The sequence below is a fragment of the Amphiura filiformis genome, chromosome 14 (assembly GCF_039555335.1).
Source record: "Amphiura filiformis chromosome 14, Afil_fr2py, whole genome shotgun sequence".
Lineage (NCBI taxonomy): Eukaryota > Metazoa > Echinodermata > Ophiuroidea > Amphilepidida > Amphiuridae > Amphiura > Amphiura filiformis.
In genome coordinates, this window is record NC_092641.1 from 57,095,294 (window position 1) to 57,121,318 (window position 26,025).

A 26,025-nucleotide genomic window follows, 5' to 3' on the forward strand; every position below is an offset into this window, starting at 1 on the left:
TTTTAGTTTCATAACTTATTTATTTCCCATCATTTGCCGAGGTAACTATTGTTGGTCGAAGCAGCCAAAAAAACACACACATTTAAATCAATATATTATTGAAAAATAACACAAATCATATACTTTGAAATATATTAGCTTGATTTATTGTTGTTAATGAGTTTTACAAAAGGGTTGTTGTTTCAGCCCTCTTTACAACATAATAACCACAGGACCTACAAAAGTATATCTGTGATATTTGGATTCTTCTACACGCTCGCTATGAAATGATCAAAAAAATGTTTGTAAAAGCTCACAACCATTCCCAAGATGCTGTGAACTACCAAATCGCAACAGTTTAAAATAGCTGCTATACATTCTTGCGGTCATAGTGGTTACGTTTGACCAATGTTTGGAAATAAGGAATATTAAGAATATTTTGCATCACGTTTCAAAAACTGTTTTATACCTGTTATATACCCTTTTTGTAACCCGACATTTATATATACTTTTTTAGTATGCAATTATTGTATAATCATGGGTAGTAAGGCACCAGAGCCTAATTTGTTCGATATTTGGATCGACCATTGATGCTGCTTCGATGCTTGTTATTGATGAACTAACAACTAATTAATGTTAATTAATGCTATATTTATATTGGTCAATATCAACACATACTAAGATTCATATGTTACCAACATTAACAATAGTCAATTGATTTCATAAATAATAAGGATCGACCAAGCATCGATGGTCGATCGAAAGATCAAAATAATTTATTTATATTGCCTCAGTGAAGCCTTATCCACATTAGCTTAAGAATAAGCAAGCACTGCGGGACAATTTTGGTAGTTTTTAAGACCGAATTAAAAAGACTAGTTTGCGTCCTGTCAACCAGACCAAAAATGACAATACTGCGCAGGTCAGCAATCAATCACGGTCGTCAATTATATTCATTCATTTATTACCGTAATTATGTTATCATTAAAATATTTTGTGAGATAAAAAAAATATGGATGCTTTTTCTCATTTTTTTAAATTCTAGTAAAACATTTAAACTATATTTAAAAAAAAAATCTTCAATAGGTTGGATTTCAACGTATTCAACTGCAAAAACTCTCCCACAATGCATTGCGAATATTTTTAATACCCATCTGGCTTATTGTTTAAAAATAGTAAAACTAGGAACATGTTAACTTTTGGATATACAACAATGAAATTAAAGGAAGTCTCTGGCAATCACAACATTTTGCCTAATATGTAAGAAAAATAATTATCAAGCACGAATCACATGGTTTTATTTAAAACACTCATAGTGACCATAAAAACGAATAAAAACATCTGTCTCTCAACAGGCAATATTCAAACATCCCGGGCGCCGAAATCGCCGAGTGCAATGACGTCCTAGTAATACAATGAAGGCTGACGACAATTGAGCACAAACCATTACGTCATTGCGCTTAGATCATTTCGGCGTGGGAATTTGATTATCGCGTGTTGAGAGCCGACTGTTTTTATTCGTTTTATGGTCAATATGAGTTTGTTTTAAATAAAACCATGTGATTCGTGTTTGATAATTATTTTTTAACATATAAGGCATAATGTTATGATTGCCGGAGACTCCCTTTAAGTAAATTAGCTAACGCCCGAACAGCTGTAGATCGTGACTGTCTTCCACTGTGCAACATCCGTGCCTACAATAAACACGTAGGCGGATACTTCACGCGCGAGTTTTGTACAACTACAGCTGCCACCTGATGTACACGAGCTGCCGCCAGAACACTCTTCATTGAAGGACCACTGGATCTGATTGTTAAGCTGAAAATTGTATAAAAAAAAGATACGGAAAGTTAATCATTGGCCTCGATACGTTTAAGAAAGAAAGCGGGCCTTAGTTCGGGTCGGGGGAAGGAGCATGTGCGCAAAAAATATTGTTCTTAGTACTACTTATATAATCACACATTCAGTAAAAACCTTGATTTGGGTATAAAATTGTAAACTTTCGCGAGCTTCGCGCGAAATGAGCCCAATGTGTATCAACTTGCACTTCAAATAGCATGAGACTGACATTTTTTCACACGCTTCGCGCGCAGATATCCCAGTAAAAATAGATCGAACTAAATGCTCACTGGGCGAATGTTTTCTTTGACTACAAAAAGTCCAAGCATGCTACTCTAGTGCCGTGTCATATCAGCGTAGCCTTTATTAAAGGCATATTTAAGTGTATAATTCATGAAGGCACCCGTCCAAGAATTTAGCTCATCCAGGAGGGTTAATGGCAAAAGGCCGGGTTTACAAAGGTTACGACTAAAGTTACCTCTTCTTCCGCCGCCGGTTTGATTTCGCTAACTCCATACAAATCGTCTGGCATTGATAACATCACGTGACCTTCTTGAAAAACAAAACGGCATCTCATCTAGGCCTATCTCATCTTTTCATATACATGGAAGCAAGATGCTCATATAATATAGGCCTATTCAGTTGATACAGCTTACTTTAAAATCCACCCAATTTCACGGCAATCCGAATATTCAGTTGGTCTGTGATGACCTTCACTTGACCTGAATAATTTGGTGTTCACATCCACCAAGTTTAATGACAATCTAACAGATCGTTAATTTATGGGAACTTAAAAAGTTCATATCAACTCGCTAATTCGTAACTCCACACTTTCCTGTTTTTCCGGCTTTTCTATCATTTCTGTCTTTTACAGCTTCTGCACAAACAGTCCAGTGGAAGTTACACTGCGCCAAAAAGGCATCCTTACATTTGGAAAAATCCTAATTTCAAAACTAAACCATATTTAGGTTAATTTATTTTTTCAATAGATGCACTTATCACTCTAAATTTCAAGAATTAAAAATAAATCCTAAAGGGTTGTGATTAGGGACCAATCAAGTATTAGATTTAAAATTAAATCTTACAGATTTAAAATTAATCCTTGTAATTTAGAGTGATATCTTGCACATTTTGACACCTCATTGGATCCAATGTGACCTGAAGAAGCAAAGTAATTTGCTTGGACGTAAAGGCCCAGTTTTAAAAGTGACAAACTGGCCAATACACGACTGATTGGGAGCAGCCTATGCGACGACGATGTACAGCCGTTCTGGCCAATAATGGTGGCCACACAAGATATTGATGCGATCAAAAGAACTTTAACGAAAGGAACTAAAGAAAAACGAGGCCTACAAATGTCTGAATTATATAAAGTTAAAAACAATCAATCACTGCAGACAGCGAATCAATCAAATAAAATGAAAGAAAGAAATGAAAAAGAAAGAACAAGAAAAAAAGGGAAAAAAAGAAAGAGAGAGAGAAAAAAAAGAACGAAAGAAAGAAAGAAAGAAAGAAAGGAAAAAAAAAAGAAAGATGGAAAGAAAGAAAGAAAGAAGAAGAAAGAAATTTAAAAAATTTAAAAAAAAAACAAAAGGAGAAAAAAGAGGAAAGAAAGGAAGATAAAATGAGAAAAAGAGGAAAAAAAGAAAATTCAACCACAAAGGGGCGGGGCGCGGGGACTCGAACCCACAAAACGATTAATAGGAGATTCATAGTCCAGTGCTCTAAGTATTCGGTCACTCCACTTATTGGTTATTAGACTAAATGGTTATCGGACCAAATGGTTACCGGACCAAATGATTTTTGGACGTAGTGGATATAGACCTAAGGCTGTGATCACATACTCCTATGTGAACTCAGCCTGATCGAATGAGCATAATTCGTATAGCGAATACCGAATACCGTATAGAGTATACTTCTATGTGATCGCAGCCTAATGGGTTTAGACGAAATGGATGTAAACGAAATGGATATTAGACCAAATGGCAAATCCCCAAGCAGATTGACAGAAGAAAAGAAATCAGGCAAAAACAATACAAGCCGGCCTAAAGGCCAGGCTTGTAAAGAAAACAATAGGAACTTACATGGACAATTTGTGCCGCTGACAACGAGTTGCTACCTCCGCTAACTGCGACCAGATACGTTGTTGAAGCTGTTGCGGGACACACGCGGGAGTTAGCTTGCCTTTTCTGACGACCTGTCTCTTGAGCCAAATCTCCACCAAGACCTGGAATGATAGAAGTACCCAGTTGCCCCTCTCCTGCCGGTATGGCGTCTAACTGACTGCGTGGACGGAAGACATCCGGATTACCGCAACTGTAACATGTATTAAAATATTTTAGAATACCGGTAGTAAGGTAAAACAGATCAACAGACATGATAGACGTCAATCTCCACATCAACTCTACATTTCGTCTCCTCCGCAGCCAGCTTGGTTACGCTCCCTTAGCTACACGTATGTACACCGAGGGGGGGGCACTCAACTTTAGAGGTGACGGGTATGTGAATACCGGCGTCGCGAAGTAGGGCCTATCGGGTACAAAGCGTTATTTAAAAAAGGGGTTGTCGGGTATAGTCGACTTCAAAAGAGGGTGCCTATGGACAGGCACATACCGTCAATTTGAACCGACAATTTTATCAAAATGAATTTAACAAGTAGCTAAATTTAACAAGTAGCTATTTACTCCAACTCATTTTTGACAAGATTGTCCATTTCAATTTGAAAAGGTTCTGTTATACCCTGAGAAGACAAACTATTCAAATTAAATTTTTGGTCATTTTTTATAAGAACCTATTCAAGACACGAACGTATGCATTTTGATAAAATCTTATCAAATTTGATAAGTTTCTTGTCATTTATTCACTTGTGAGGAGTTTTAGGGTTCATTATAGTGTTAGTATTTAAAGAGGCATGGCCCGATTTTACTATATAAAGTTTTCATCTTCATTGAATGACCTACAGTAAGCCAAAAAATTAAGGTACCAGTTATGTTCACCCCCTGTATATCCTAAACAAAGACAGATATATCATAATTTGAACCAGCAGCAAATAGCTGCATCTCCTAGAATTTAAGACCTCATTCGTTGAAATTGTTCAAGGATTAAAGACACGGCAATCCAAAAACCCAAGGCAGATGTCAATTTAAAAGTTGCACTTTGGTCCATATTTATGTCCTATTGATCTGTACACAAAGTGTTTGTGAACAAGAGAACTAGCGTCGTGCTTCCATTCATTAGCACGTTATAACTACAGTAGCATCGTGCTTTCATTGATTATAAGACAAAAGTGCAACTTTTGATTTCGTTTCTTCATTAGGTTAGATTAGATCACTGTTTCAACCAATTTCAATAAATAAGGTGTTAAATCAGAGATGGATATTAGACCAAATGGCAAATCCCAAGCAGATTGACAGAAGAAAAGAAATCATGCTAATGAATTAAAGGCTGGCATAAAGAGTATAGATCAAGCCTTGATTGACAGAAAGTACTAAATTCAATTAGATATCTAAAGTATCTAAATACAATTAGATATTGCTTTTAGGAACGTTATTGAGTATTTTGTAGATGTAGATGTAGATTCGTACCTCAAACAGTTTCGTGACACCCGTCTTCCAACTGCGGCAAACCCAGGTCTTTGGACAAGATTTTTGGTTTTCATTTCTCACAAAAATGTATGGTCCCCCGTTACCAAAACTTGTATCGGGTTAAAAATGCAGACACATTAAAAAGATTAAGTAATCTCACTATAGAGCAAGTACTAAAATTATAGGTTTTATACTTTTTGATATATGATGCAAACAAGTTGCCGTCCTATACCTACAACACAGCGCTACCAGTAGAGGTCAATTACCTATTGTGAGTGCCTCTGTGTTATGTGTATACAGTATAGGCAACAATAACTGTATGATGATACAAGTATTAGCTACTTGTTTTAATTTGGACATATTTGTCTTTATTTAGGATACATACTGCAGTTACTGTCCGTTTTCCTATACACAATACACAGTGCTCTTTCCCATTGACGCGTAACCTCTACAAATAGCCCTACGTTAAAAGTATGGGGATATGACTAGTTAACGTCGCTGTGTGAAAAATAACCGGCCAATATTAAAAGTACTCTTCTAAAGTTCTAGAAAATATATTTTTTAACATGTCCTAAATTTTTAGCTAATTTAGATGTTTGGAGAGGGTCGCACTTTTGTGTTTTAGGAAGGATATGTAAACGACAGATAACACCAAAAATATGAAGAAATTATTTCCAAACCGTGTTAAGTCAACAATCATTATGTTGCTCATTTTCAAGAATGCTGCTTTACAAAAAGCAGGCAATTGTCTCATTTCGTGAACAAAGGTACACTACCATTGTTTCCTTTCGTTTCCTTTATAATCGGTTACCCAACTGAAGCTATAATACCAGCTTTATTGCGATATCGCACATGAAAACAGACACTTGTGCACAACCAGAGAAGATCCGATTTAATCAGTTGAGCTGTTTCAATGAGTGTTATCTTGGTTTAATAGCTTTTAATGGGGTTAATTCCTGCAAAGGTCGAGATGAATTCTACTGTAGACATGACTGCATCATGATGATACAGGGGTGAACACAACTGGTACCTTCATTGTTTGACTTACTGTATATCACCCATCTGTGACGTTTCACGTCGGTGTTTTAATGCATTTTGATATGAGAGACAAAAATGTAATTTTCTAGCCCATTAGGAACACTATGTATCAATTAATTGGTTGACCAAAAGGCGCACCTTTTCATTCATAATTCAAACTAAATATCTTTGATCCCTTGCATTTCACAGGGTGAATGAAAAAAAAATAGTATCGTTCTTCTGATACCAAAATTTATATCACTTCCGGTAAAATCTGGGGTTCTTGGGACGAGGCTATTAGCGATCGGGCTATGTCCCTTTAACAATGTACCCTAGTTGACCTACACTGATAAATATACTGTGCCAAAAAGTATCCTTACACTTGGAAAAATAATCACAATTTCAAAACTAAACAATATTAGGGTAAACTTTTTTCATAGATGCATTATCCTGCACATTATAACACCGCATTAAATCTAATGTGACCTCAAGAAGTAAAGTTACAAGCAGTTGAATAGACGAAGGTCCAGTTTTAAGTGACAAACTGGCCTATACACGGTGCAAAAAAAGATTCCAACAAGCGCAACAAAGAGACAACACAGTTTCTTCAATGAAGCTTTATTTAAATCAGTTTTTTCCAGTTTTTACTTGCCTGTACGTTTCATAAATTTCATTTTATTTGTCAATTCTTTTGTTTCAGGTGTCTTTTGTTCCTTTTGTTTTAAATTAAAGACACGCATAAATTAGCCATTCACCACTCTCAAACTAGATTAGAATAGGCCAGGTTTGTCACTTTTAAAATTGGACCTTCGTCTAATCAAATGCTTATAACTTCGCTTCTTGAAATCACATTGAATTCAATGGGGTGTCATAATGTGCCGGATTAGTTTAGTGGACCTATTAAACAAATAAATTTACCCAAATATGGTGTAGTTTTAAAATTAGGATTTTTCTTCCAAGTGTAAGGATACGTTTTTTAGCGCAGTATAGGTAGGTAGCTACTGATTTATTAATTCAATTATGTAATAAAAAATAAAATCAATGTTGATTCCTACCTTTTCTGCTCACGCGCGCCTAGTGACATCCCAATTGAACTTATGACGCCACTTTCTTTTTATTTTATTTCATATTATATTTTTTGATTATGTTATCCATTCAACTTTAAAAATATAAAATTGCAGTGTTTCTTTGCAGTAAAGATTGGGAAAAGGCAAACGTTTGGAGTAATGAATTAGAGAGTTGACGGGGATAGGAGTTAATGTTTGGTTTGTTGTTCAGGGTGCATGTTCTCATTACTGATGGTCCGTTTAATTGATATGAAACTTGGTGGATGTAAGCACGAACAATGTCAGGTCATGGTCGTCCGAGGTCAACTGAGTATAGATTTTTGGATTGTTATGAAACTTATCGGATGTGATCATCATTGGGCGCCAAATATGTTTAAGGTCATTCGAGGTCAATTAATTGAGTATTGATTGTCGGATTGACATCAAACTTGGTCATCACAATTTTAGTTACACTTATGAATTATTTAGCACACAGTAAAGTAAAATCAGCTTCAGTATGAAAATTCTTGAGCATAATTTCACGGCATCTCCCAGTACAGTATGAATGTGGTGGTATTTACCAAGAAATGTTGTTAATAAGTAATATTGTTAATAAGCACTTATCAAACCAAAATGTTTATGACATGATCTTCATACGTGGCGTTGTCTTATTAGAAGTCAAGTTAGCAGTCAAGTTAGCTCAATCGATAAGGCGTTCGACTATGGTGCGAGAGGTTGCGGGTTCGAATCCTGGCGGTGCCTAGTACGCTCTCGTGGAAAAATTGAGTTAGCTTGAAATTCTCCTGGACAAGGAACTTACTGCTAATTTGTCTCGTTGTAACCCGTACGAAACTCGGGGAGCTGATCCTGGTTGCGATGGTTATTTGTGGAATGTCTAGGGTGTGCGCTCTTGAAGCAGCAAAGTCCCTGAATTGTTGTTTAATGGTTTGTGGAATGATTTGGGACCGTAGTGGTCAGCGACAACCTGTAAAGTGTGCTGAGGCTTGTGGATCAACGTCTAAGCGTTGTGCCTGTGCGTAGCGCACTATAAATCAGTGCGCTTTTTAAAATTTGTTTTCGCACTTACCGAATTGATTCCCACATATAGGCTATAGACCTTCAAATTAAATACGGATGATTTTGTATAATTTTTTACAAAAGTGGGGTTTCACCCAGCTAACACACTACGTTTTCACGACATTCGCGGACGTTGGACTTAGGTTGTCATTTACGTTGTAAATACGTAAATCTGTGAACTCGTATTCGTGTAGTGACAACGTTATTTTCGACGTTGATTTTTGGACGTTGATATAACATCATTATGACGTTGTAATGACGTTGTTTCGACGTTGACCAGACCTGGTGACAACGTTTGAATAATACGTTCATAAAACGTTACACATATATGTATCTGAAAAATAGTTTAGATATTGACACCATGGAATGTAAATTCTTCCATTCCAAGGAGTTTGTTGTCCAGCCAACATTTTCTCATTGTGTCGTTTGACGATCGCCTTTAGGCGTGAAACTCAAAGTAACGACTTCTATTCCTGAAGTTCTAAACTTTAAATTTTTATACGCTCTCCCTTTTTGGGATTGAGCATCATTGTTGCCGGATGTTAATATAATGACTTTTAAAACATTAAAATCACGTTGTCTCGACGTGTAAAGCACGTGGTTAAAACGTGGTTTAAAAGTCATGAACTGACCAAGATACAACGTCATCTCCGGACGTCGTTAGTACGCAAATTTATGACGTTGTTTCGACGTATAAAGTACGTTATTACAACGCCGTGTAAATGTCATGGTCTGACCCGATACAACGTAATCTACGGACGTCGTAATTACGTTAATTTGTGAACTCGTATTCGTGTTGTGATTTTCGGACGTTGATATAACGTCATAGTGACGTTGTTTCGACGTTCACAACTTGACGTCGAAACAACGTCATAATGACGTTACATTAACGTTCTGGAATAACGTTTTCACGACACGAATACGAGTTCACAGATTTACGTACTTACAACGTCCATATATTACGTTTGTACGACTTTATATAACTTTTAGACAACGTTGTAACAACGAAAAATTGTTAGCTGGGACTCTACAGCTAATAAAATTTACCTTGACAAAATTTCCTTTTCTTGTTCCGCTGTGAGACCACCAATCAGGTCACGTGTGTAGAATTCTGGTTCTCTTAATAATTCTGGTCTGAATACACCTCCCATATCAGCAACTAAGCGATCATAGTCAGCTTGAAATTTTGCCACCTAAAAGAGAATGTAAAATATTTTTTTAGAAAAATGGTTGTAAATAGAACCAAACATTTTGAGCGGTCCTGTATGTGGAACCTTACATATGTTAAATGAAAAAAAAAATGTAATTTACATATTTCCAAAATGGCCGCTAATGCAGGCCTCAAATATCAAAATTGGGGGAATATGGATAAAAAAATCATCTAATTGTATTCCTCTCATTATTAAGATTCAGACAAAGTATAGTTTGACCTATCTCAGATGTATAGTTCTTGAGTTATAAGCATAAAGGTCAAATGTCAAATTTTGGTCTCTCTGATTATTTACAGGGGTAAAAAAAAAGTGCTCCAATTTCGCTCAAAGTGGTCTCAAATTGTTCGCTTGGAAAAGAAATTAACCAAAAGAATACTTTGCCACATCTCAGCACGGTTGTTTGATGTGATTATTAATGTTTCTAACATAACATTACATAATTTTCAATTCTAGACCTTTACAATACCAACAGCTAACACGCTAATAATAATATACACATATATTTTTTTAACTATTTCTAACTTAAGATTTTCTTTTTTATCAAATTTTTCATATATTTCTTGCTTTTTGGGGTAATTTATAATACATTTGTGTGCAAATTGAGGGCGCTATTTACATTACATTTAAAATTAATTTAGCCCAATAATATGAGTTATTCCCTTCATTTTATGATAGAAAAGTAGTTTGAAACGTTCTTTGCTATAATTATGTTATTCATTTTTATGATGTTTAATGCCATTATTCAAGCGTGTACGCCTTGTATTGATACAAATAAGATTTCAGATAAATAGCGCCATCAGTGTTCAACTTTGCTTAAAAATGAATACAGTTCTAGATTCCATCTATCAACCGTATCAGGTGTTTTGTTACAGGGTAACAGGGAAACAAATTCATAGACCATTGAATCATTTTATCTTGATCTATTTTGTGATGTTACCCAGGTATCAATATACCTGAGATATACCAAACTATTCTTTGTTTAAAATGTTGTTCCTAGCGGAACAATTTGAGACCACTTTGAGCGAAATCGGATCATTTTTGATTTATTTTTACCCCTGTACATAATCATGGTAATGATGGAGACCAAAATTTGACATTTGACCTTTATGCCTATAACTCAAGAACTATACATCGGCGATTGATCAAACTATACTTTTTCTATATCCTAATAATGAGAGGAATACAATTAGATGATTTTTACCCACATTCCCCCAATTTTGAAATTTGAGACCTGCATTAGCGGCCATAATTATGCAAATTAACATTTACCCTGTGCCCTTTTTGGATATGTTGTTCAGGAGGATGTTCACCAGCAAGCAAAAACATTGGTGTTCCATTTTTGTCTAGCTCATACGTAAATTAACTCATCTACTAAACATATTTACCTGTTGAGGATTTAAACGCACAGGTCCTGGTTGACTCCCATCAACTTCTGATCCTGATCCTGATCCTGATCCCGTTGATCCACCATTCCCACAAGCCAGTCCAATAATTAAACCAGCTATGCCCAGTACAAAAATTATGACAAAACTGATGAGACAAGTGCACAGAACTATCATGCGGCACTGTCTATCAATAGGACCACTATTGGCCGTTGAGTTGCTTGCGCGTTGACGCCTGTTGGAATACATCGTCTGTAAAACATGAAATAATAAAAGACTAGTTTGCATCTGACGTCAGGGCAAAGGCGCGGTATGATTGGTTGCTAATATGTGCAGTACGGCATTTTTGGTCTGCTTGACAGCACGTCATACGCAAGCCAGTCTTTTTAATTCGGTCTTCAATTGAAGACCTGAGCGGAAGAAGACCGTAAGTGGCATTTTGAGATATTCAACTTTTTAAAATAAGATAATTTGGAAACAAAAAAGCCATAATGTTGATACTTCTCAGGTACATGAGTATAGGCAAGAAGAATTATTTTGTATATCAATCAAGTAATATCTGTAATATTGATCGGTATTGATCGATTTATCACTCTCGGATTGAAACAAAAGCTTATAACTCAAAACTGAATCCAGATGTTGGAAATATTTAACCATATTGGTAATCTATGTGCAATTTGACACCTTGTTTGTTGAATTTGAAGGTTGTTTTAAAATTTGACCTCAGTTGACATTTAACCGGAAGTGACCCTCTAATTCATTAACCGAGCCCAAAATGTATGATAAATTGAATACATGAATACAAAACCCACCCAGGTCCATGGGAAGTGATTTTGAGAGAAAAACATGTGTATCATTTTAATTCCTTAAGTTAGATTTACCTGGTCAATATGGTAAGTTTTACGTGCAAATGAGTGGATTAAACTGTATAAAGTATGACGATTAGCATTTCAGGGACTTTGTAGGGTTCATTTTGAATCATATACAAAGACAACAACGTTGGAATGAGATTACCACTAGTAAGATAATACAAAATAAAGCACACAGGTATGTATAATGTTGATAAGCATTCTGCCATGTAAGGCTAATGAAAGTCAATGTTATGTTTAGCGTCACCCGCCCGCGTTTGGATTTTCTGGCCGCGTTTGTGATGCCAAAATCCCAAAACAGTTCATTATTTTGTATTTTGTACACAATTAGTTTCCAGTGGGGACACAGGCACAAATGCCAATGATAAATCAACCTATTCCAACATAAAAAAGAACTAAAAACAAGATTCTGTTATCAAATTGAACTATAATTGGCCATTACCCCAAGGAGGGCTGGTTTGGGACCAATAATGTGGACAGTCATTTAACAATTTATGGCCTTATAACTGGTAAGAAAGCTGGTATAAATACCTGGATGGTGAAAAATATTTTTAATACAAATGTGTTGGTTCATATGCCTTCAAGAAAGGCCTACTGTTGATTAGAGTTGTTTTAATAGAATATTGGAGGGTATATAGTGCGACAAGTGTTGATGAAGTGGCTGCTATTTTGTAATTAATGAAACGGTGCAAAATAATGAATAATGAATAATGAAAAAGTTGCCTCATTGTGGTTTGAAAAAAATGTTACGCTAAACATAACATTGACTTTCATTAGCCTAATATAAACCACACACGTTCCTTTATTAAACCCTTTTTTTTTCTTCAAAAGTCACTCTCCAGCAATGAATGTGTTACAAGTGGACTTTTATACATACTGGATTTCAATCAATGTATTACAAGACTCCAATCACGGAATTGGGTGGTTCTTTCATACATGCTATTTCTCACATGCTCAATAGACACAGGTGATGAATTTGAATTGTTCTTTCATACATATGACAGGCCTATGTATAGCAACAGTTTCCCATGCTTAACTCAATTTGGCCAACGTATGGACTTGGGTGGGTTTTGTATTCATATTTTCAATTATATATTGTTGTGATGAGACAAGTAATTTGACATGTCTCTTGACGACATTGGACAATTTTTCATTTTTGACCCCTCTTGAGCCCTCACGTGAATCCTATGGGGATGGGGCCAAGTGTCAAAACAAATTGTCAAAATTTTTGTCTTCATCCAATAACTTCAATAACCAATAAAAGTGGACTTACAGTCTTCTTGCGCTCAATTATGGGTGCGATGAATGATGATAATTCAAATACTGTTCCAGATAGTCACATAAACACGTTTGTTTTTACACAAGATCATATTACATGTACTTGAAGATTTGGAGATTTCTTTTTAAACATACACTTACGGACCCGGGCTAACGGAATGTGTTAGGATTTTCACTCCCATAAGCAACTAGAGCTACACTGTAAAAAAATCACTGATAACATAAAAATAAACACGAAAATAAACACGTTGAAGTGTTTTTTTTGTACTTAACACGGAAAATGTAGGGGGCATTGCTTACGGTTACACTTCGGTACGTTTACAAGGTGTTTACATAATCAGCAATATAAACACGTTGGAGTGATTGTATAATTGTTACCAAATACCATTGTAAACGTGTTGTAATGTTACTATTGTAAGCAACGCCTCCTGTACAAGTACATGTAGACATTTTCTTTTTATGAAAATTAGCAATTCTTCCGTAACTTTCTATTTTCTTCTTGTTTTGATATATTGTAGGGAAGATCTTTTAGAAACAACAAAAAACATTAATGTTCCAATGTTGTCCAGGTATCCCCATTGTTTTTCTTAAACTGACTAGTCTATATATAAAAAAAAAGCGCAGTGATTTATAGTGCGCTACGCACAGGCACAACGCCTAGACGTTATCCACAAGCCTCAGCACACTTTACAGGTTTTCGCTGACCACTATGGCCCACATCATTCCATAAACCATTAAACAACAAATCAGGGACTTTGCTGCTTCAAGAGCGCACACCCTAGAACCACAAATAACCATCGCAACCAGGATCAGCTCCCCGAGTTTCGTACGGGTTACAACGAGACAAATTAGCAGTGAGTTCCTTGTCCAGGGGAATTTCAAGCTAACTCAATTTTTCCACGAGAGCATATTAGACACCACCAGGGTTCAAACCCGCAACCTCTCGCACCATAGTCGAACGCCTTATCGATTGAGCTAACTTGACTGCTAATATAGCATGACGTTGCATGGGGAATTAGTCTACATGGCTATAATCAGATCCAATTGAATTCTTATAATTCAAACAAGATTTTGTAAAACTTACCTATTTGAGTTTAACTTGGAGTCTGAAAAACGAGAAATCGACTAGCTATACACTGTGCAGAACTAAAAATACATTCGTTCTTGCTTCCGATGCTTATGACAACGACATTACCGAAGGCAACGCACCCATGTAGTCTTAATAGCTACCAATATTTTGTGATAACTATTGAAATGGATTTTCTTATGGTTAAATTAGCAACAACTATATACTACTACTAGTTCTGTACAGATTACAGATCTTATATTCCATAGAACCATATATGCCGGGCCTATAAGGCTCTGTGGATATCTCCCAAGATGCACTGCGAAAAGTTTGTCCAGCGCCCGTCCTAATTTTGATAAGACTGTGTATGCGTTTTTCAACTACAATATTCAGAAAATAATGAAGATTATTTGACAATGACACATGAATGGTCCTTCTTCCACACTATTTTAACAACATTCTTAAAAACTCGATAGTTAGCATACTAGTATGTGCTTAATAATCGAGCGCTTACATGCAAACATGAAGATCCCATCCACAAAAGTGTAAAGGGTTTTGAGCAAATCATCGATACACATAGTTATATACGAACAAGTAAACCTGCAAATGCGTGTCTCAACCCCATTAGCTCAGTTGGTAGAACGTCGGACTTTGGTACAATTTCATGTTTTCAAAAGCACTCGATAGTAATTAAGCACATATGCTAACTATCGAGTTTTTACGGTATTATGTCGAACACTGTGGCATGGTCTACATATGCTGATCCAATAAGCAGCGCCCTAAACCTGACACTAACCTTAAACCTTTTTTTTATTTTTCGGAATAGCAAAACCTTTTTTCGGACTAACCAACCTTACTATCGGATCAACAAGCCTTAGCGATCAGGCCAAGGGCAGTGGCGTAGCCAGTAAAATTGAGAATATAAAGAAAGAAGGAAGAAATATTGCATAAGATAAGGAACGAGAGAAAAATCGGGGAGTAAAGTGAGGAAGATAGAAGAATAAAAGGAGTGAAACGCGATGATCTTACGTAATATCGCTATGTAGAAGTTATTTATTTAGTTGGAGGGAAACGGGAAGGTACGGTATTTATTGTTTATTTGCGGTACTGCAGTAGTGTTAGAATGTTTTGACCAGTGTAAGACAACAATTTTACAATTTGACTAGGGGCCCTAGATTTAAAAATTAATGGCCCGAATGACCATTCTAAATAATAAATATATAGTATAAATTACTCAATGTTGAGTGAAAAGGAGCAACGAAGTGAATCAAATGGACCTCATTATTGATTAAATTGTTCCTCAATATGAGTTCAATTTAATCAAAATTGAGTTCAATTCACTCATTGTGTTATTCTGTTCCCTTTATACTCAACAGGTGAGTAATAATTATTTGCTGTGTATGGCTTATTTCAAGCACTGTTTGCTGGTGACGGATTATGGGATATCCCTTATATAACTTATATTGGAAAGTTATTCAAGTCTGGTCAAGTTCGTATCTCTTTTATTAACATCACTGAACCGTGTAAAGATCTGTATTCCTGAATAAAGTTCAGTCATACAACAAAAAGCCTGTTCCGCTTCAGTCACATATACAAAAAAGTTCAGGATATTACGGTTGACCGCCAGTTCTTCGACACTCCCCCGTTCTGTTGGTAAACCTTACCCAACTCTAACCATAGCCCTTACTGCCCTAACCCTAACCCTATTCAGTGGTGGGTTCAGGGCCCATATTGCCGGGCGCGTAATTTCTTTCTGCAACCATAATGGGCCGCAATATATCACTAACCGCATAGTCCGAGGCAAGGTTCATTATTGTCAGGGTTAGGGTCTTATGGTTAGGGTTAGGGGTTAGGGGGTTAGGGTTAGGGTTAGGGTTAGGGTTAGGGTTAGGGTTAGGGTTAGGGTTAGGGTTAGGGTTTAGGGTTTAGGGTTAGGGTTAGGGTTAGGGTTAGGGTTAGAGTTAGGGTAAGGGTTAGGGTTAGGATTATATTCGTATTTATTATACTAGTAATAGTATAGTGTGTGTATGCAGTTTATTCCGTAATCAATAAGTATCATAAACAAACACCTTTCTGGCACAACGAATCATAGCACAGTCGTGTAGGCATTAGACTATGGATACAAAGGTTGTGGGTTCGAACCCCAAGTAAACCATTATAGAATTTTAATTCTATCGATTTCTTTTTATTTTATTAAGTAAGAGGAAATAATAATGGTAATAAACTCGTGTTATATCTAGCCTCATAGGCCTATTAATTACATGTATGTACTATGTGTTATCGCATTGCGGCCCATTATGGTTGCAGAAAGAAATAACACTTGCCGGGCGAAGTACATCAAGTTTTTCTGTAGCGCTTAAAATTATTTTGCCATAAACTCATCAGACTCTGATTAAATGGGGATGGAACTCGTGGCGACTTTTTAATTTGGCTGCGTTTATTTTTCAAAGGTAGTCATAGAGAGTTGGGTCATTTTGGGTCACATGGTGAGTTGTTGGGCGCATATGTCAACCGATAACTGTATATTAAAGTTAAAGGAAATAGTTTCCTAATATTCTATGACTGTAAAAATGAGTTTTTAGGAATTTTAGTGGAATTTTGGCCGCCATCTTGAATCTAAGGCACCTGAGCTTATTTTACTTCTTTCATCCCAAATAACAGACATGCCAAGTATGGTTTTGGTGGGAAAAAGTGGTATTTTTTTCAACACACAAGACCCGCTTTCAAAATAAGCACCAACTATATTTTTTGAATTCTGCACACAGTTTGATTCTGGTCCAAGATATTTTTAAGAGCCTCTGAGCCAATACTAAGCTTGTTTATACTCGTACTAATGCATTTTTCATCCTGATACCAAATAAAGTCATGAAATTCTGAAATTTGTGAATTTGTCATCTGTAGACGACAACCGCGTGGAGAGAGTAAAGACGCGCTAGTCCAAAAACATTGCCAGTATGTACCCCTAACCCTACCCTATACCTAAACCTAACCCTAACTCTAACTTTCGGATTACCGAATCCTTGTTATTTTTCAGACTAGCGATCCTATTTTTCGGCCTAGCAAAGCTTATTTTCAGACTATCGAGTCTTAAGACTGTATAATATTGTGCCCGCATAGAAGCAATGTATTGATAAAATTGAAACTGGTGGAGAACATTGAAAGCTTAACCTTTAGTTTATTTTGTGAACTATTCCAAATAAAACATGGAACATGTCAAATGTTTACTGTTGGAATTTTAATGAAGCTGAAAAGACGAGACATTTGAAAATATGCTACCATTTGTCATGGCTTCTTTAGATTTTATTATCAATGTGATTCTGACAAATACAACATATAATTTTTTCCCGACATACATACACTGAACAGGCGATTAATAAAAGTAGCCAAAAGACAAGTATTAATTAAGCAATTGATTAATAATCCCCCATTTCTAAAATACTTTAATAAGGGAATAAACCAAAAGTTTGATGATGTACTTAAGTTGATATTTCGCGTTGAATTGTCAACACTTGTCAACACGTTCGTTTATAGGACGTTTCATCGAAATGTTGGTTTGTTCCCTAAGTACAACATGTATCGCAACCTGTGTTTACGGTCTTTTTTTTTAAAGCACTGCATCATGCAACAATCATGCAATGACTCACTGCATCATGCAATAAATCATTTGATGACTCGCTGCATTATGCATTAAATCATTTGTTGACTCATAACATCATGCAATACATCATTTGATGATTCACTGCATCACGCAATACATCATTTGATGACTTACTGCATAATGCAATAAATCATTTGATGACTTACTGCATAATGCAATAAATCATTTGATGACTCGCTGCATTATGCATTAAATCATTTGTTGACTCATAACATCATGCAATACATCATTTGATGATTCACTGCATCACGCAATACATCATTTGATGATTCACTGCATCACGCAATAAATCATTTGATGACTTACTGCATAATGCAATAAATCATTTGATGATTCACTGAATCATGCAATAATCATTCAATGACTCACTGCATCATGCAATAATTCAAATCATATGATGACTCACTGTATCATGCAATAAATCATTTGATGACTCATAACATCATGCAATAAATCATTTGATGACTCACTGCATCATGCAATAAATCATTTGATGATTCATATCATGCAATACATCATTTGATGATTCACTGCATCACGCAATAAATCATTTGATGATTCACTGCATTATGCATTAAATCATTTGATGACTCACTGCATCACGCAATAAATCATTTGATGATTCACTGCATCATGCAATAAATCATTTGATGATACACTGCATTATGCATTAAATCATTTGTTGACTCATAACATCATGCAATACATCATTTGATGGTTCACTGTATCACGCAATACATCATTTGATGATTCACTGCATCACGCAATAAATCATTTGATGACTCACTGCATCATGCAATAAAAAATATAGACTATACAAAAGTTAGTAGCCCATACCTAGTGGCACTTCCCTGCCCATATCATTATCAAGAAAGAAAACAGCAATTCACTTCTGCAATTTATTGTTTTGCCCCTGTATAACCTTTGACCTCATGACTTCATAGCTAAAGTGAAGATCAATTTCAAAAAACAACTATAATGACCGCATGGAGGTTTTCTTTAATTTGAGATATGGCAAGTGATACAGGAATAAGCAAGTTGTGAAACTAAAACCGATGGAAGGTACAAATTCAAAAGTTGAAATTTTCAGTTTCCATCAACGTTTACCGTATAAAGCTCTATTGTCCGCGCGGCACTCACCATGATTGAATACGGTTGTCGCCATGTTAGTCGAGTAGACACCTTTTTTTATGAGGTCAAAGGTTATACAGGGGCAAAACTCAAAATTGCATCTATTAGGTTCAAAGCTATAAAGTTTGACCTACCTTTATTTTAACCGGCCAATCAATCTGAAGTTACTATCGAAAAGGTTTGCTTCAGATGGAAATTTGGGCTCCATGAGGGTTCAAATGCATTCAAAAAAGCATGATTGCAATCTACCGCGACAGTTCGTCTCACACACATAACAAATGCACTACGATCAAATAGGTTGATGACAACATTATTTTGATTGAATGAACTGCACTGCGTCGTGATTACGGTGAAGGACACCTGTTCAAATTCTTTGTTTGGAGTCAATCGATAAAAGTATGCAGGGCCTCTATAGGTTTGAAACAAATCGGAACAATTTTGAGTTTTGACCCCTGTGTAAACTTTGACCCTGAATTTTTCGGAAAGCGCACGGATGCCCACTGGGCACCTAGGTATTATATTCTTATTCAATATACCTCAGATGTCAATAGTCATACCCAACTTTACACTCATAAGCAAGTTCTAGCCGACTATGTGCAGTGCACTTATGACATGCATCATGTTTATAAACCAATAAATAGGTTACAATTTTGGAATATGTAGCTTTTATCGGTTTTAGTTTCATTCATGGTTACCTTGAATTTGGAAATCGACCTTCACCTTGACTATAAGGTCATGATTCACAAACTGCTTACCTTATTTATTGTACTGACTGCAGTAAATCAGTCTTATAGTAAGCAGTCCGGTCCGAATGCCTGATCAGGAAATACTGCCGAGTTTGGCAGTATGTTGCCTTCGCAGGCAACACAGGCTTTGGTAACCCTTCCGAATTTGACAGACTAAAGACTAAATTGTTCATGGTGATTTGATAAAAGATCGGTGGAAATTTTACTTTGACACACATGAGCTACATGTAAGTTGACAATTTTTCACCGGGCGAAAAAAAACCCAATTCCACAGGGAGGAAAATAATATAAATAACAAAACAATTTCTAACGATTTTTTAAAAATTTGATTTAAATATGCAAATTACCTTTATTTTAACTAAAATACTGATTGTACATCCATTGATAAATTTATATATTTTACCTACTTCTTTACTCTAAACCAAGAAATAACGGTATATTAAAAGAAATAGAGCATTGCATTGTGGGATACCATTTTGCTGATACGGCAGTATTTCCTGATCAGGCAGTCGGACCGGACTGGTAAGCACAACAATGTTTTTTAAATGTTATAAACGTATTATAAAATGTGTTTTTGGTTTAGGTCATGAAAACGTTTTCAAAACGCTTTAAATGATAAAAACATTACAAGAACGTCACTTAAAAATGTTGTCAAAATGTTATTGTAAATAAGATATTTTTAGTTGTGAACACTTAAATAACATTAGGTTAAGAATATCGTGCTGCAAGTTTCAAAAACCTTTTAAAATAATATTAAATCGTTTTATACCCTTTATACCCTTTCAGTGCCGCCGGCAGGGGAGGGGGGGAAGGGTTTGCGTTACCTCGGTGCTCGGGGACCAAGGGGGATCGTAAAAGTAAAGAAAACATACTTAACTATTGGTAAGGTGAAAAACAAGGAAACGGGACCTCAGGGGCCCGTAAAAAGGTGACGGAAAGATACCTTGCAATTAAGGCATCTCTTCTTTGCTTTTTACGGGCCCTCTGAGGTCCCTTCTTTTTCCATTTACGGGCCCATCTTTTCTTTGCTTTTTTATGGGCCCACTTCGGTATCTTTTCTTTGCCTTTACGGGTCCAATAGTTTCTTTGATCTTTTACCGCCAAAAACGAAACAAAATTAGCGGGCCCGTAAAAACAAAGACCCACACTTTCTAATAAATATAGGCCTATTTCACTTGAACTATGTTACTTTCTGCTTTTGCCACAATGATCATCCTCGATATAATGAGAAATGAAGAGAGTGCAGCTTAATCGTGGAAACACATTATTTCAAATTTTCGCGTGCATTGTGTCCTTCAATGTTCATTATTTGATCATTTAGCTTAAAATTGGCAATTTCCAATAAGTTCAAACACGGGAGCAAAAGTCACTACGTTCGAATTGCAATTTTTTGTAAGCTTCGCGCGTATTTTGTCTAATTGAATGCGTTATACCTGATCATTTTAACTTCAAACTGAAAAAAAGAAGAAAATATTAGGGCCTATTTTGTGAGACATTATACTATTCATACATGTAATTCTAGATTCCTAGAGTCAGCAGCTTGCCAAAAATGTATACTCTTACTATGCTAGGGTGAATGGCTCAAAAGATTTTTTTAAATGCGTATGCAATGAAATCGTGCAACTTCACACTTCAAATTACCGAGTCTTGCATAACAACAAACAGGATGGTCACGTGACGTGCATTTTCTTAAACAATAAAATAAATAAAATAAAATTAATTTTGGTATTTATATAGCGCCTTTTCCCAGCTCTCGGAGGTTCGTAATTTCGCTGTCATAGTGAATCATCACAATCAGATCGCATCAACTATGCTGGTTGTCGCCGAACCTGGCGCAAACCTATCCGCACTTAGAGGTTACATGTAACATCCGCCAATTATCTGTGCAGCTCCCCAAATTCCATTGGGTAAAGGAATTGTTTGATAACCAAACAACTAATAACCGATTTTTGGAAGCAGGAGGAAACCGGAGATCCCGGAGATCCCGGAGATCCCGGAGAAAACCTGGGAGAGCTCGCATGGAATCGGGATAAACTAAGTGATCACGAGTCTTTGGGCGTGCCGGGGCTTGAACCCAGGACCTCAGTGGTGCAAGGCGAGGGAACAACCGCTGCGCCAACTCGCTCTCCCTAGGGTTTTGTTATAGTATAATCAATTGAATAATATCTGACTGCAACATTTTCTCTTTAAAATGAGACCAAATATTAATATTTCCATTAAGGTTTGCAAAATTAAAAATGATATAGTGAAAAATTATGATTCTGCATAGACTTTATACAGTCCCTCCCTTAATCCTCCTCCCCCTAATCCTCAACCACCCTTGGTACATTTCATTTAAAATGTCATGAAAAAATAAAGAAAGATGATTTTAAAATAGCACTTTACATGAGTAATAAAGAATAAATTAGCTTAAATTAAATGAGCCTTCTAGGTGAAGAAATACTCCGGAGACAATGTTTTGAAATCCATACTGCATGAAGTCTTGCCCCATCATCGCTGATCAAAGGGGCCCGTGCGTTCATTTTACCCCCGGGCTCGGCGGCACTATACTCTCTAACCGATGTATACATGTATATAATGTATATATAAGTATATTATATATTCATGGGTAGTGTATTAAGCCTTATATTACGTCCGAATGGTGCACTTCATCTCTATACGAGGGCCGCACAGCTATAGATCGTAACCATTGCCCGCTCTGAAGTCGTGGACTGTGGATTTATAACGAATACATCGGCGACTACTTCACGCCCTATTTTTGAACATCTACAGTTACGTGATTGACACGAACCGCCGAATGAACACCTTTCATTGAAGACCCAATCGTTCTGAAAATGGTATAAAAATGCAATACGAAAAGTGAATTCTCAGCCTCTTGTATGTTTCAGAAATAGACAGGGCCGCAGTGGCGTGGCGCAGTGGCGCAGTGGTAGTATAAACAAGGGGCGATTTTCCTCGTAACAGCTCATAGATAAAAGTTCTTAATACTGTTGCAATATTCACATACGGTAAACAGCTTGATTTTGGTATAAAATTGCAAATTTCGCACGAAATGAACCCAAATGTGTATCAACTTTCATTTCAAATAGAATGAAACTATTGATATCCCGGGAGCACTGGGCCGATCCTGAACTATAAATGCACAATGGGCCACATTTTGATTTTGCCACTCTCCAGACAAAAAGTCACACTCAGGACGGTACTGACCACTGAAATCGACACAATTCTGAGATACACCATTTTGCTGTGAAATTAATTTTCGTGGTAAAATAAAAACAACAATTTAATTTTTTTCAGTAATGTCACATAAAAACAAAGTTCTTGAATATTCCCTTTGAAAAAATCCTGGTGTAAAAATTAGCCATGAAATTATAGTGTAAGATTTTGTATTATTATAGGCCCGAACACCTGCCATGAGCTTTTGCTAGTGTTAACTTTTTAGAGTTTCAAACTAATATAGTTCGTAAAGTAGGGATACGCATCCTGCACAAGAACAAATAAACACAACGGGGAACGATTGCTCGCTACGAGAGGAAACTGAATATATTAAATAAGAAAGAATGAACAGTTTACCAACCCAAAGTGTTACAATTAAACATGACAACAAATAAATACAAATCCCGACCGGCACACAACCCAACTTGAAAAAAGGAAGGGAATGTGCCGGCATGGGAATCGAACCCACGACCTTCCGGTCTGTAGACGGACGCCTTAATAGGGTCAAAACCGATAAAGTTTCATTCTGGAAAATATGACGATCACATCTTGTGAACTTTTATTTTTAAATCAATTTCAATAATGCCCGTGTGTTTTCTATGGGAAACTTATATTATTTTGAATTCGATAGTTCAAATATTTTTGGAAATATGCAATAAAATGTAAATGTATAACATTGTAATTTGGATTTGTGGCTCAATTTATTACTGTCAAGTTTCGCGTACCCTGTTAACCTTGGTATCAAAATGTAGACATATTAATTATCTTTTCAATTATACCAATCGCGTCATGATAATGTATTGATATTGAAAGTTATGATCAAAATATTGCAGTATGTCAAAGTGAAGATCAATTTGGACGCCATCTTGGATTTAGAGGTGACAGAAGTAAATGCGCAAGAGTACAACAAGCAAACATTGTGTCATATGCAGTAAGCAAGAGAGTAAATGAGTTTGTACGCATGCTACAATGGGACTCAAAAACCGCACGTTTTTGAGGTTCCTTCGATTAATAGGTACGCATTGGATGGTTTATCAATGACGTGTTCCTCCGTTGTCTAAACGTAACATTTGTTTAAACCCCAGGACATTTGGCGCGGACTGGAAGGTCGATTGTTGATTCGCCACGCATTTGTGCTTTCACTGCTTATAACTATATTTTAAGGCATCGGCAACACTGCCGGATATCAAGATGGGTTCAAATGACGTTTTCTTGCGAGGTCACAAGTTTGGGATGTTGTATTAGGTTACCTATTGTCCCGACATAGCCCTAATGAACCTATGCGGCTCAAATGTTTTGTATTAACGTAGCCTCAGCAGTAATAATTCGGCACAAAACCTATGGCTCCGGGCTGCGGTTAAATCGTTTTAATTTTATTGGGACCCGGAATTGGACAATTCTATTTGCTTACATCCGTGCACGTTAACAAGCAAAGTTACCCCAAAACAAACAAAAACAAAAACAAAAAACAACAACAGCAACAACAACAACAAAACCCACACAAATAAACAAAACACGCAAACATATTAAACGAACACAGTAAACAATACGAACTTACAATCTGAGGGATCAGTTGTGCCAATCGTCCGGTAGCTAGTACCAGCCTGGTATTTGAGTCAGGTGTGCCGGGACAAACGCGGCTGGTACCTTGCCTTTTCCGACGATTAAAAGGGATTTGAACCCTTTGAGTGACATAGCGTGTAAAGATCACGAAGGAAGTGTCAGTGTCTCGGTCACCTTCAGGTATGGCGTCTAAGACATCCGGATTACCGCAACTGCAACAAGTATTTATATAATATTGAATGGCTTTGAGTGTGATACAAGAATATATTGCACGAGATAGAAAAATATTGCACGAGTCGAAGACGAGTGAGTCGAAGACGAGTGCAATATTTTTCTATCGAGTGCAATATATTCTTGTATCACACGAAAATAAGCCATTCAATGTTATTATTATTATTTATATCAGGCTTTTGCTATGCGGTGATATGAAAATTTAAGCTTACCTAGCCACCGGGTTTAACCAATGTGTAGGCCTAAAGTAATGTAAGCTTACCCTTTGACCTTCTTATTTTCTGCTCTTTACTCTCCAAAGATAATTTCGTAATTATATAAATTATAAAGGTTTATTTGTAGATGTGGATTATATTTCCTAAGGTTATCATCATCCAGAATTGACGCGAATTAAGTTTGTGATTTTACTTGTTTATACATGTACAGTCCGAAATCTCCTGTGAGCCGTTACGGTGTCTGTATAATGTTTTGCTGTTGTATCATGACGCGTTGCGCTGTCACCACGCGTACGCGTACAATATTTAAAAAAATATTGTATTGCATCCGGGTATTTTGCAAATATTGTACAATATACAGTTTTATTGTATCGCTCAAAAGCCTGATATAAATAATAATGAAGTATATTTTATTATTATTATTATTATTATTATTATTATTATTATTATTATTATTATTATTATTATTACTATTACTATTACTATTATTATTATTATTATTATTATTATTATTATTATTATTATTATTATTATTATTATTATTATTATTATCACAATTTTATTTATACACGGTAAAACGTGTTCAATTATCCCAAATTATTGCTCTTCCACATGGCCGTGTTCAGGGGACTTGTTTATGCTTGAAACTTTTTTAGGAATTAATTTATCACCAACATAATGATCGTACAACTCAAAATACTATGGTTGCATATGGGGCGTTAAATAGATGTCTTTTTTGCAATGATAATTCCCGTTCTCGATTTTTATTATCTGAATCAATATATTATTGAAAAATAACACTTTGGTGTTTTGCAAAAGTTCATTCTTCAAACCATATACTTTGAAAATTTGCTTAATTTATTGTTGTTAATGAGTTATGTACGTTTTACAAAAGTGTTGTTGTTTCAGCCCTCTTT

General features: G+C 36.1%; 1 protein-coding gene across 4 annotated transcripts in view; it reads right to left on the minus strand.

The window, feature by feature from the left end:
• Window positions 1-1,553: 1,553 nt before the first annotated feature.
• Window positions 1,554-26,025, minus strand: part of LOC140170347 (uncharacterized) — a 41,189-nt gene continuing 16,717 nt past the window's right edge. For 2 of the 4 annotated variants that reach the window (XM_072193717.1, XM_072193716.1), the window contains exons 4-5: window positions 24,658-24,874; window positions 19,802-22,711 (exon numbers count right to left, since the gene is read on the minus strand). In XM_072193717.1, the coding sequence (XP_072049818.1) occupies window positions 22,538-22,711; window positions 24,658-24,874 (391 nt within the window). In that variant the 3' untranslated portion in view covers window positions 19,802-22,537. Of the gene's footprint in view, window positions 1,798-3,902; window positions 4,135-9,589; window positions 9,736-11,138; window positions 11,471-19,801; window positions 22,712-24,657; window positions 24,875-26,025 lie in introns of those variants that run through there. The other 2 variants (XM_072193713.1, XM_072193714.1) reach the window with 2 other exon arrangements.